At 41.6% G+C, this 13401-nt stretch overlaps 1 protein-coding gene across 1 annotated transcript in view; it reads left to right on the top strand.

The window, feature by feature from the left end:
- The window catches only part of LOC115126122 (inositol polyphosphate-4-phosphatase type I A-like), a 73332-nt gene extending 64261 nt beyond the window's left edge, over positions 1-9071 (top strand). The window contains exons 16-25 of the mRNA XM_065015345.1: positions 2263-2413; positions 2691-2831; positions 2941-2979; positions 3145-3317; positions 3602-3725; positions 5343-5610; positions 6337-6434; positions 6545-6657; positions 6818-6972; positions 7325-9071. Coding sequence (XP_064871417.1) covers positions 2263-2413; positions 2691-2831; positions 2941-2979; positions 3145-3317; positions 3602-3725; positions 5343-5610; positions 6337-6434; positions 6545-6657; positions 6818-6972; positions 7325-7457 — 1395 coding nt within the window. The 3' untranslated portion in view covers positions 7458-9071. The remainder of the gene's footprint in view (positions 1-2262; positions 2414-2690; positions 2832-2940; positions 2980-3144; positions 3318-3601; positions 3726-5342; positions 5611-6336; positions 6435-6544; positions 6658-6817; positions 6973-7324) is intronic.
- Positions 9072-13401: the final 4330 nt, after the last annotated feature.

Genomic DNA, 13401 nt, shown 5'->3' with positions numbered 1-13401 from the left:
TGTTGTTCTGCCACTGAACAGGCATTTAACCCACTGTTCCTAGGCTGTCATTGAAAATAAGAATTTGTTCTTAACTGACTTGCCTAGTTAAATAAAGGTAAAATAAAAAGATGCTCCAGCCCTGTCCTCATCAACACTCACACCTGTGTTAACCTGTCTAGGACTAGCGGAACCCACCCCGCAACAGCCAGTGAAAGTGCAGGGCGCCAAATTCAAAACAACAAAAATCTCATAATTAAAATTCCTCAAGCATACAAGTATTTTACACCATTTTAAAGATACAAATCTTGTTAATCCAGCCACGGTGTCTGATTTCAAAAAGGATTTACAGCGAAAGCACCACAAACGATTATGTTAGGTCACCACCAAGCCACAGAAAAACACAGCAATTTTTTCCAGCCGAAGAGAGGAGTCACAAAAAGCAGAAATAGAGATAAAATTAATCACTAACCTTTGATGATCTTCATCAGATGACACTCACAGGACTTCATGTTACACAATACATGTATGTTTTGTTTGATTAAGTTCATATTTAAAATGAACCAATGTAAATTTGAGTTTACATTGGCGTGTTACATTCAGTAGTTCTAAAACATGCAGTGATATTGCAGAGAGCCACATCAATTTACAGAAATACTCATAATAAACATTGATAAAGATACGACTATTATACATGGAACTTAAACTTCTCGCTGTGTCAGATTTCAAAAAAACTTTACGGAGAAAGCAAACCATGCAATAATCTGAGCCTTTAGACAATAAGCCTTTAGACAACAAAGCAGCCAAAAAGATACCCGCCATATTGGGTAATCAACATTACTCAGAAATAGCATTTTAAATATTCACTTACCTTTGATGATCTTCATCAGAATGCACTCCCAGGAATCCCAGTTCCACCATAAATGTTTGATTTGTTCGATAATGTCCATCATTTATGTCCAAATATCTTCTTTTGTTAGGGCGTTTGGTAAACAAATCCAAAAGCACGTTCATGTCGCGCCAAACGTCGGATGAAAAGTTCAAAAAGTTCCGTTACAGCCCGTAGAAACATGCCAAACTAAGTATGGAATCAATCTTTAGGATGTTTTTAACATAAAACTTCATTAATGTTCCAACCGGACAATTCCTTTGTCTGTACAAATGAAGTGGAACGTAACTACCTTTCACGTGAGCGCGCCAGACCGAGGCTGTGGCACTCTGCCAGACCACTCACTCAAAGAGCCCTTATGAGCCCCTCCTTTAGAGTAAAATCCTCAAAACAGGTTGTAAATACTGTTGACATCTAGTGGAAGCCTTGGGAAGTGAAACATAACTAATATCACCCTGTATCATCAATGGACGCTGAGTTGAAAAACTACAAACCTCAAATTTTCCACTTCCTGACTGTGCTGCTGCTCCAGTTTCAACTGTTCTGCCTTATTATTATTCAACCATGCTGGTCATTTATGAACATTTGAACATCTTGGCCATGTTCTGTTATAATCTCCACCCGGCACAGCCAGAAGAGGACTGGCCACCCCACATAGCCTGGTTCCTCTCTAGGTTTCTTCCTAGGTTCTTCCTAGGGAGTTTTTCCTAGCCACCGTGCTTCTACACCTGCATTGCTTGCTGTTTGGGGTTTTAGGCTGGGTTTCTGTACAGCACTTTGAGATATCAGCTGATGTACGAAGGGCTATATAAATACATTTGATTTGATTTTGATTTGATTCCTGGTTGGATTTTTTTCTAAGGTTTTTGAATGCCTTATGAGTTCTGTTATACTCATAGACATCATTCAAACAGTTTTAGAAACTTCAGAGTGTGTTCTATCCAAATGTACTAAGTATATGCATATTCTAGCTTTTACGGCTGAGTAGCAGGCAGCTTAATTTGGGCATGTTTTTCATCCAAGCTACCAAATACTGCCCCCTACCCCAAAGAAGTTAACAAGAGAATCACTGACATGATGTCAGCTGGTCCTTTTGTGGCAGGGCTGAAATGCAGTGGAAATGATTTTGGGGGATTCAGTTTATTTGCATGGCAAAGAGGGAGTTTGCAATTAATTGCAATTCATCTGATCACTCTTCATAACATTCTGGAGTATATGCAAATTGCCATCATACAAATTGAGGCAGCAGACATTGTGAAAATTAATATTTGTGTCATTCTCAAAACTTTTGGCCACGACTGTATATACAAAGTTTATTTCATATTTCATCCCTCTATCTTTCTGTGGCGCTCTCCCTCCACCCGGCCCTCTGACCCACCCTCTCTACCCTCCAGGAGAAGGTGTGGTTAAATGTAGATAAGAGTCTGGACTGTGTGATCCAGAGGGTGGAAAGACTGCTGGCCAAAGACAGGCTGCAGAGTGACAGCAGCAGTGAGGATGTGTTCCTGGATGCTCAGCAGCTGACCAACGCTGTTACTAAGAGAAGTAAGCATACACATACATTCACATACTAGTCAAATGGATCTATTGAAGTGAAATAGGCTATTTAACTAGACATTCTTGCATCTCCTGATTTTCAAACTTACTGATTGAGGGAAGGTATTTCAGTTTTTTATTTGTAATGCATTTGCAAAAATGTCCAATAACCTGTGTTTGGGAATGATTGATGGATGGGTGGGTGGGTGGATGTGTGGCCGGGTGGGTGTATTGGTTTAGAAGTTGAGGTTAGGGGATAAAAGTGAATGTGTGTGAATCCCATGAGGTATCCATGGAAACAGGGAAGCCTTCTGGATACACCCTGGATCGTCATCTTCATCATCTCTTCTTCCTCCATCATCATCATTGTCATCATTCCCTCATCTGAGCACCACATGTCAATCAAACCATGAAAGACAAAAGCACTGTAGGTTCACGGCCACTTTGACTGTTCTATATTGTAACATAATTCTTTAACTAGCAGACATAAACACTGATGTTATAACACTGATGTTATGCTCTTCTCTCCCCTCTAGACAGCAGCCCAGACATAGAAAAAGAAAAGCCCTCCCCAGGTAGGAGCAAGATTGTGTGTGTGTGTGTGTGTGTGTGTGTGTGTGTGTGTGTGTGTGTGTGTGTGTGTGTGTGTGTGTGTGTGTGTGTGTGTGTGTGTGTGTGTGTGTGTGTGTGTGTAAATGTCTGTGCTTATATACTGTATAACTCTCTCCTGTCTGTACCAGGTGAATGGAGTGATGCGTTGTACCCTCTCCTGACCACCCTGTTGGAGTGTGTGTCTCTGATGAGTGACAAGGCTAAGAAGTCCATGGTGTTCCTCTTAATGCAGGACAGTGCTCCCACCATCGCCATGAACCTCACGCTACAGTACCGAAGAGATGTGGTCTTCTGTCAGACGGTGGGTTTACACACACACACACACACACACACACACACACACACACACACACACACACACACACACACACACGCGCGCAGGTACATGCATGTGTGTGTACACACTCACACAACACCGCTCTTGCACTGCAGCATAACTAGATGGATTTAATTGCTGTTCTATAATATACATTGTTATTGAATTGATCAATAACATTGTTATTATAGATGTTTGACAGATGATTATATAGATGATTATAGTTGTATAGGTTATTGACAGTTGTATTGGTGTTTTCCACTATGTAGCTGTCAGCTCTGATCTGTGGCTTCGTCATCAAGCTGAGGAACTGTCTCTGTGACGACGGCTTCCTCAGGCAGCTCCACACCATCGGCCTGCTGGTCCAGCATGAGGGCCTGCTTAGCACCTATGGTAACCTCCTGCCCGTGTGTGTGTGTGTGTGCGTGTGTGTGTGTGTGTGTGTGTGTGTGTGTGTGTGTGTGTGTGTGTGTGTGTGTGTGTGTGTGTGTGTGTGTGTGTGTGTGTGTGTGTGTGTGTGTGCGTGCGTTCTTGTGTTTTCTTTAATGAAAATACACACACACAGGCACACATGATTATGTTGATTTGAAACCCACTTTTTTATTTTTTAAATGACAACTGAAATCTACTCTGACCCCTTTCTCTTAAATTATGACCACTGAAACCTACTCTGACCCCTTTCTCTTAAATTATGACCACTGAAACCTACTCTGACCCCTTTCTCTTAAATTATGACCACTGAAACCTACTCTGACCCTTACTCTTAAATTATGACCACTGAAACCTACTCTGACCCCTTACTCTTAAATCATGACCACTGAAACCTTCTCTGACCCCTTACTCTTAAATTATGACCACTGAAACCTACTCTGACCCCTTACTCTTAAATTATGACCACTGAAACCTACTCTGACCTCTCTCTTAAATTATGACCACTGAAACCTACTCTGACCCCTTTCTCTTAAATTATGACCACTGAAACCTACTCTGACCCCTTACTCTTAAATTATGACCACTGAAACCTTCTCTGACCCTTACTCTTAAATTATGACCACTGAAACCTACTCTGACCCTTACTCTTAAATCATGACCACTGAAACCTACTCTGACCCCTTACTCTTAAATTATGACCACTGAAACCTTCTCTGACCCCTTACACTTAAATTAGGACCACTGAAACCTACTCTGACCCCTTTCTCTTAAATTATGACCACTGAAACCTACTCTGACCCGTTTCTCTTAAATTATGACCACTGAAACCTACTCTGACCCTTACTCTTAAATCATGACCACTGAAACCTACTCTGACCCCTTACTCTTAAATTATGACCACTGAAACCTTCTCTGACCCCTTACTCTTAAATTATGACCACTGAAACCTACTCTGACCCCTTACTCTTAAATTATGACCACTGAAACCTACTCTGACCCCTTTCTCTTAAATTATGACCACTGAAACCTACTCTGACCCCTTACTCTTAAATTATGACCACTGAAACCTTCTCTGACCCTTACTCTTAAATTATGACCACTGAAACCTACTCTGACCCTTACTCTTAAATCATGACCACTGAAACCTACTCTGACCCCTTACTCTTAAATTATGACCACTGAAACCTTCTCTGACCCCTTACACTTAAATTAGGACCACTGAAACCTACTCTGACCCCTTTCTCTTAAATTATGACCACTGAAACCTACTCTGACCCGTTTCTCTTAAATTATGACCACTGAAACCTACTCTGACCCTTACTCTTAAATCATGACCACTGAAACCTACTCTGACCCCTTACTCTTAAATTATGACCACTGAAACCTTCTCTGACCCCTTACTCTTAAATTATGACCACTGAAACCTACTCTGACCCCTTACTCTTAAATTATGACCACTGAAACCTACTCTGACCCCTTACTCTTAAATTATGACCACTGAAAACTACTCTGACCCCTTACTCTTAAATTATGACCACTGAAACCTACTCTGACCACTTGTTCTCTTCAATCTTAAAGGGGATGAGCTGGCAATGTTGGAGGACATGAGTGTTGGCGTGATGGATCTGCGGAACGTCACCTTTAAAGTCACCCAGGCAACCTCGGTCTTCGGCCCAGACATGCTGCCTGTCATCACCGGGAACCGGGACGGCTTCAACGTCAGGGTTCCGTTACCAGCGCCGATGTTTGATGCGTTGCCGCGGGAGATCCAGAACGGCATGCTGCTGCGGGTGCAGCCTGTTCTCTTCAATGTGGGAATCAATGAACAGCAGACACTGGCAGAGAAGTGAGTTAACAAGAGAGGAGAGGGGAGGAAAGATGTGGAGAGGTGATGGAGGGAGGAGAGGTGATGGAGGGGTGATGAAGGGTTGAGGGGTGTCTGAGGGTGGAGGTAGGAGAAGTGATGGAGGTGATGGAGGGAGGAGAGTGGATGGAGGGAGGGAGGAGAGGTGATGGAGGGGTGGTGAAGGGAGGAGAGGTGATGGAGGGAGGGAGGAGAGGTGATGGAGGGAGGGAGGGAGGGAGGGAGGGAGGGAGGGAGGGAGGGAGGGAGGGAGGAGGGAGGGAGGGAGGGAGGTGATGGATGGCGGGAGGGAGGGAGGGGGAGGGAGGGAGGGAGGGAGGGAGGGAGGGAGGAGGGAGGAGAGGTGATGGAGGGGTGGTGGAGGGAGGAGAGGTGATGGAGGGAGGGAGGAGAGGTGATGGATGGAGGGAGGAGAGGTGATGGAGGGAGGACCAGCAGCACAATGTAAGAGAGGAGTAGTCAAAAGGTGTGTTACCATGGCAACGCCAGCCAGCTAATATTTGTGGTAATACCATTTGATTGATGAAGGTTACCTCCAATAATCACGAGTTGCACGAAGTGCTTGTTAAGAAATGCTGATGTGTTGTAGCTTTGCTTAATGAGCAATACCGTGAATAAAATACAATCTGTCTGTCTGTCTGTCTGTCTGTCTGTCTGTCTGTCTGTCTGTCTGTCTGTCTGTCTGTCTGTCGATCTGTGTATTTATAGGTTTGGAGACACATCTCTCCAGGAGGTGATTAACATGGAGAATATGGCTCGTCTCAGCTCCTACTACGACCAGTACAAAGAGGTCCTGCCTGAGGACTGTGAGTCATAAACAACCTCATCTTAACCTCAACCCCTAATTAAGTGGGAAACAACCGGGTTCCTAAAATGTACGTCAGTGCAATAATCCTCTCTTCTCTCTCCTCTTCAGGCCTCCCTCGTACCCGTAGTCAGACCAGCCTGCCTGAGCTGCTGAAGCTGCTCGGTCAGAACATCAGTGCCAGGAAGAGCAAGAACGTAGAGATCCTGTGGCAGGCAGCGGAGGTAGAGACATTCTCCCCTTTTTCTCTCTCTCTCTCCACAAGATCCTATTTTGTAGCACTCCGAATGAGCTGAAGTCTCTCTACTACTCTCACCCATTCTCCTCTGCCCCCCCCCACTTCTTTCTCTCTCTCTCCCTGTCTCTCGCTCTCTCCCTTCCCAGGTGTGTCGGCGTCTGAACGGCGTGCGTTTCACCAGCTGTAAGAGTGCTAAGGATCGTACAGCCATGTCTCTAACCCTGGAGCAGTGTCTGATACTCCAGCAGGAGCACGCCATGGCCCCACAGGTCTTTTTCCAGGCCCTCGACTGCATGCGCAGGTGAGCCAGCCACACAACTGCCTGAACAAAAAGAGACACGACATTGTAACGTCTACCATGTAGAATTAGAAGAAAATAAAGAATTCTGTCCATGTTTATAATAACTTTATGTAATATAACTCCATCTCCAATTGATATTTTAAACCCTCCCCCTATCCTTCTCTCTCCTGGCCTCTTCCCTCCCCTCCCCCCTCTCATTCTCTTTCCTCTCCTTCCCCTCTCATTCGCTCTACCCTCCTTTCCGTCTCTCTCCTCTCCTTGTCTCTCCTCTCCCTCTCTCCTTCTCTCCTCTCTGCTCCCCTCCCTATTCTACCCCCCCCTACTCTTTCCTCTCCTCTCCTCCTTCCGACAGTGAGGGCTGCAGACGAGAGAACACCATGAAGAATGTAGGATGTCGTAAATACGCCTTCAACTCCCTCCAGCTGAAGGCCTTTCCCAAACAGTACCGCCCCCCTGAGGGCACCTATGGGAAAGTAGATACCTGATTGGACAGCTGCCCATCTCTCGAAGTAGCCAATAGAAGGGGACAGAGACTAGACAATATCAACGTCAGCAACAACATAAAAACAAAATAACTTCATGAAAGCAACCGATCCCTTTCTATAGTGCTGACTCACTGTTGATGTTATCTGTGGTAGATTGATAGCGCTTCCCTCTCCTTTGCGATTAGTATCTCTGCGTTATGGCATGAGAACCACTACACGCACACAACAACAACAACAACAACAACAACAACTTAAAAACAGCTTTTGAAATACATTGTCACAGATTGTATTGATGTAAAACCTTTAGTTCTAGAGCTGGAGTTGTTTTAGTTGTATTCAGATCTCTTATCATGTGGCCTGGGTTCTTACCACTGTCTCTCATGGAACTTCAAAGTGAAAATGACACTTAAGTACATTTAAAGAGAACAAAACCTTTGTGTACAGAGCATCAGTGTGTTATTTGCTCATGATTATACACAAGGATTAGATGTAGACACTTGTATCTGTGATGTATGAAGACCCATCCCAAACGTATATGATAATGCAGCTACTGGACAGGGTTAGTGCAAAATGGAGCGCCACTATGCTGTGTTTTGGTTTTTCTACTGAGTCAAACAGTTGTAGTGACAAGGTTCATCTTTCCCTTGGCCACTGTATGTTCATTTTATGTTGTATATCTTGTCATTGCGTGCATGGTACAATGCTCCACTATATTAGATGCAAGCATGGATGGGGTTCACACACAACCAAATTCATCCAAAAACAACTCAATTCAAATATATGATCACATGCTTGTAGATTGTATTCAACTGAAAAATAACATAGTATCCAAATCTTGCACTCCCCCCAACCCCTGTCTGTTCATAAAGTAATGTTTAGATCCATGACCTAGGTGGTAGGCATATTAACTTTAAATCAAACTATAGACTCAGTCAAACTATAACATATTAGCTTAGAGTAAGGTCCAGTGTTATAATAAATATTATGTGGGCAGCTTTTCTCTGCGAGTTTCATCTCTTTTAAGAACCCCAGAGGAATACTACAACACTGATAGAAGCTAACTCACTCTGACACTGCAGAGGGCGCCTGGCGGACTGGACCACCACAGGAGCAACAAAACACGGCTAGATTTGGACAACCCATGGAGAGAAACAGAAGTGTCTTACTGCTGAATGAGTTAGATAGAAAAGCCTTACATTATTATTGTACGTTTGGATATAATGGACTGGTACAGTGCATAGAAAGAAGTCTGTTTAAAATGCACAGCGTTATGTGTTAAATTGTACTGTGAACCCCTCACTAGCTTCTGTTTCCACGTTTATCTATAGCTTTTATTGCACATTACAGAGACAGTTTATTTTTACTTAGGAAAACATTTTTAAACTTTATTTTGCTGAATGTTATTGATGCTGATTGATGCACTGAAAGTTGATGAAAAAAGCTGCGAGTTTTATCCATTTAATTTGACATGTCATGTATTTTTCTTTGTGTGTATTGAGCCACACACTTTCAGGTGAAAACATCTGTATCTGTACAGGTACAGGCTTTGCTGTAAAATGTGCTTTCCCCCTCAACTCTGTAACTTCAAATTAAAATATGAGCAGTTTCACCATATTCTGTGATATGTAAAGTATACCTCTGGTCTTTATAGTCTGTCTGCATGTCTGTGATATGTAAAGTATACCTCTGGTCTTTATAGTCTGTCTGCATGTCTGTGATATGTAAAGTATACCTCTGGTTTTTATAGTCTGTCTGCATGTCTGTGATATGTAAAGTATACTTCTGGTCTTTATAGTCTGTCTGTCTGCATGTCTATGATATGTAAAGTATACCTCTGGTCTTTATAGTCTGTCTGTCTGCATGTCTATGATATGTAAAGTATACCTCTGGTCTTTATAGTCTGTCTGTCTGCATGTCTGTGATATGTAAAGTATACCTCTGGTCTTTATAGTCTGTCTGTCTGCATGTCTGTGATATGTAAAGTATACCTCTGGTCTTTATAGTCTGTCTGTCTGCATGTCTGTGATATGTAAAGTATACCTCTGGTCTTTATAGTCTGTCTGCATGTCTGTGATATGTAAAGTATACCTCTGGTCTTTATAGTCTGTCTGCATGTCTGTGATATGTAAAGTATACCTCTGGTCTTTATAGTCTGTCTGCATGTCTGTGATATGTAAAGTATACTTCTGGTCTTTATAGTCTGTCTGTCTGCATGTCTGTGATATGTAAAGTATACCTCTGGTCTTTATAGTTTGTCTGCATGTCTGTGATATGTAAAGTATACCTCTGGTCTTTATAGTCTGTCTGCATGTCTGTGATATGTAAAGTATACCTCTGGTCTTTATAGTATGTCTGTCTGCATGTCTGTGATATGTAAAGTATACTTCTGGTCTTTATAGTCTGTCTGTCTGCATGTCTGTGATATGTAAAGTATACCTCTGGTCTTTATAGTCTGTCTGTCTGCATGTCTGTGATATGTAAAGTATAACTCTGGTCTTTATAGTCTGTCTGCATGTCTGTGATATGTAAAGTATACCTCTGGTCTTTATAGTCTGTCTGCATGTCTGTGATATGTAAAGTATACCTCTGGTCTTTATATATTCTGTCTGTCTGCATGTATGTGATATGTAAAGTATACCTCTGGTCTTTATAGTCTGTCTGTCTGCATGTCTGTGATATGTAAAGTATACCTCTGGTCTTTATAGTCTGTCTGTCTGCATGTCTGTTATATGTAAAGTATACCTCTGGTCTTTATAGTCTGTCTGCATGTCTGTGATATGTAAAGTATACCTCTGGTCTTTACCTGTCTGGTCTTTATAGTCTGTCTGTCTGTCTGCATGTCTGTTATATGTAAAGTATACCTCTGGTCTTTATAGTCTGTCTGCATGTCTGTGATATGTAAAGTATACCTCTGGTCTTTATAGTCTGTCTGTCTGCATGTCTGTGATATGTAAAGTATACCTCTGGTCTTTATAGTCTGTCTGCATGTCTGTGATATGTAAAGTATACCTCTGGTCTTTATAGTCTGTCTGTCTGCATGTCTGTGATATGTAAAGTATACCTCTGGTCTTTATAGTCAGTCTGCATGTCTGTGATATGTAAAGTACCTCTGGTCTTTATAGTCTGTCTGTCTGTCTGGTCTGTTATATATTCTGTCTGTCTGCATGTATGTGATATGTAAAGTATACCTCTGGTCTTTATAGTCTGTCTGTCTGCATGTCTGTGATATGTAAAGTATACCTCTGGTCTTTATAGTCTGTCTGCATGTCTGTGATATGTAAAGTATACCTCTGGTCTTTATAGTCTGTCTGTCTGTCTGCATGTCTGTTATATGTAAAGTATACCTCTGGTCTTTATAGTCTGTCTGCATGTCTGTGATATGTAAAGTATACCTCTGGTCTTTATAGTCTGTCTGTCTGCATGTCTGTGATATGTAAAGTATACCTCTGGTCTTTATAGTCTGTCTGCATGTCTGTGATATGTAAAGTATACCTCTGGTCTTTATAGTCTGTCTGTCTGCATGTCTGTGATATGTAAAGTATACCTCTGGTCTTTATAGTCAGTCTGCATGTCTGTGATATGTAAAGTATGCCTCTGGTCTTTATATATTCTGTCTGTCTGCATGTATGTGATATGTAAAGTATACCTCTGGTCTTTATAGTCTGTCTGTGTCTGTGATATGTCTGTCTTTATAGTCTGTCTGATATGTGATAAGTATACCTCTGGTCTTTATAGTCTCAGTCTGTCTTTTATGTCTGTCTGATGTCTGTGATATGTAAAGTATACCTCTGGTCTTTATAGTCTGTCTGTCTGCATGTCTGTGATGTAAGTATACCTCTGTCTTTATATTCTGTCTGTCTGCATGTATGTGATATGTAAAGTATACCTCTGGTCTTTATAGTCTGTCTGCATGTCTGTGATAGTATACCTCTGGTCTTTATAGTCTGTCTGTCTGCATGTCTGTGATATGTAAAGTATACCTCTGGTCTTTATAGTCTGTCTGTCTGCATGTCTGTGATATGTAAGGTATACCTCTGGTCTTTATAGTCTGTCTGTCTGCATGTCTGTGATATGTAAAGTATACCTCTGGTCTTTATAGTCTGTCTGTCTGTCTGCATGTCTGTGATATGTAAAGTATACCTCTGGTCTTTATAGTCTGTCTGCATGTCTGTGATATGTAAAGTATACCTCTGGTCTTTATAGTCTGTCTGTCTGCATGTCTGTGATATGTAAAAACCTCTGGTCTTTATAGTCTGTCTGTCTGCATGTCTGTGATATGGTCTTTATAGTCTGTCTGTCTGCATGTCTGTGATATGTAAAGTATACCTCTGGTCTTTATAGTCTGTCTGCATGTCTGTGATATGTAAAGTATACCTCTGGTCTTTATATATTCTGTCTGTCTGCATGTATGTGATATGTAAAGTATACCTCTGGTCTTTATAGTCTGTCTGTCTGCATGTCTGTGATATGTAAAGTATATACTGTCTGTCTGCATGTCTTTATAGTCTTTATGTCTGTCTGCATGTCTGTGATATGTAAAGTATACCTCTGGTCTTTATAGTCTGTCTGTCTGCATGTCTGTGATATGTAAAGTATACCTCTGGTCTTTATAGTCTGTCTGTCTGCATGTCTGTGTATTTATAGTCTGGTCTGTCTGTCTGCATGTCTGTTATATGTAAAGTATACCTCTGGTCTTTATAGTCTGTCTGCATGTCTGTGATATGTAAAGTATACCTCTGGTCTTTATCTGTCTCTGTCTGTCTGTCTGCATGTCTGTGATATGTAAAGTATACCTCTGGTCTTTATAGTCTGTCTGCATGTCTGTGATATGTAAAGTATACCTCTGGTCTTTATAGTCTGTCTGTCTGCATGTCTGTGATATGTAAAGTATACCTCTGGTCTTTATAGTCTGTCTGCATGTCTGTGATATGTAAAGTATACCTCTGGTCTTTATAGTCTGTCTGCATGTCTGTGATATGTAAAGTATACCTCTGGTCTTTATAGTCTGTCTGTCTGCATGTCTGTGATATGTAAAGTATACCTCTGGTCTTTATAGTCTGTCTGTCTGTCTGCATGTCTGTGATATGTAAAGTATACCTCTGGTCTTTATAGTCTGTCTGCATGTCTGTGATATGTAAAGTATACCTCTGGTCTTTATAGTCTGTCTGTCTGCATGTCTGTGATATGTAAAGTATACCTCTGGTCTTTATAGTCTGTCTGTCTGCATGTCTGTGATATGTAAAGTATACCTCTGGTCTTTATAGTCTGTCTGTCTGCATGTCTGTGATATGTAAAGTATACCTCTGGTCTTTATAGTCTGTCTGTCTGCATGTCTGTGATATGTAAAGTATACCTCTGGTCTTTATAGACTGTCTGTCTGTCTGCATGTCTGTGATATGTAAAGTATACCTGTGGTCTTTATAGTCTGTCTGTCTGCATGTCTGTGATATGTAAAGTATACTTCTGGTCTTTATAGTCTGTCTGTCTGCATGTCTGTGATATGTAAAGTATACCTCTGGTCTTTATAGTCTGTCTGCATGTCTGTGATATGTAAAGTATACCTCTGGTCTTTATAGTCTGTCTGTCTGCATGTCTGTGATATGTAAAGTATACCTCTGGTCTTTATAGTCTGTCTGTCTGCATGTCTGTGATATGTAAGGTATACCTCTGGTCTTTATAGTCTGTCTGTCTGCATGTCTGTGATATGTAAAGTATACCTCTGGTCTTTATAGTCTGTCTGTCTGTCTGCATGTCTGTGATATGTAAAGTATACCTCTGGTCTTTATAGTCTGTCTGCATGTCTGTGATATGTAAAGTATACCTCTGGTCTTTATAGTCTGTCTGTCTGCATGTCTGTGATATGTAAAGTATACCTCTGGTCTTTATAGTCTGTCTGTCTGCATGTCTGTGATATGTAAAGTATACCTCTGGTCTTTATAGTCTG

The sequence above is a fragment of the Oncorhynchus nerka genome, linkage group LG3 (genome assembly GCF_034236695.1).
Source record: "Oncorhynchus nerka isolate Pitt River linkage group LG3, Oner_Uvic_2.0, whole genome shotgun sequence".
Taxonomy (NCBI): domain Eukaryota; kingdom Metazoa; phylum Chordata; class Actinopteri; order Salmoniformes; family Salmonidae; genus Oncorhynchus; species Oncorhynchus nerka.
The sequence above is the reverse complement of the archived record's forward strand: the minus strand, read 5'-3'. Positions and strand labels throughout refer to the sequence as shown.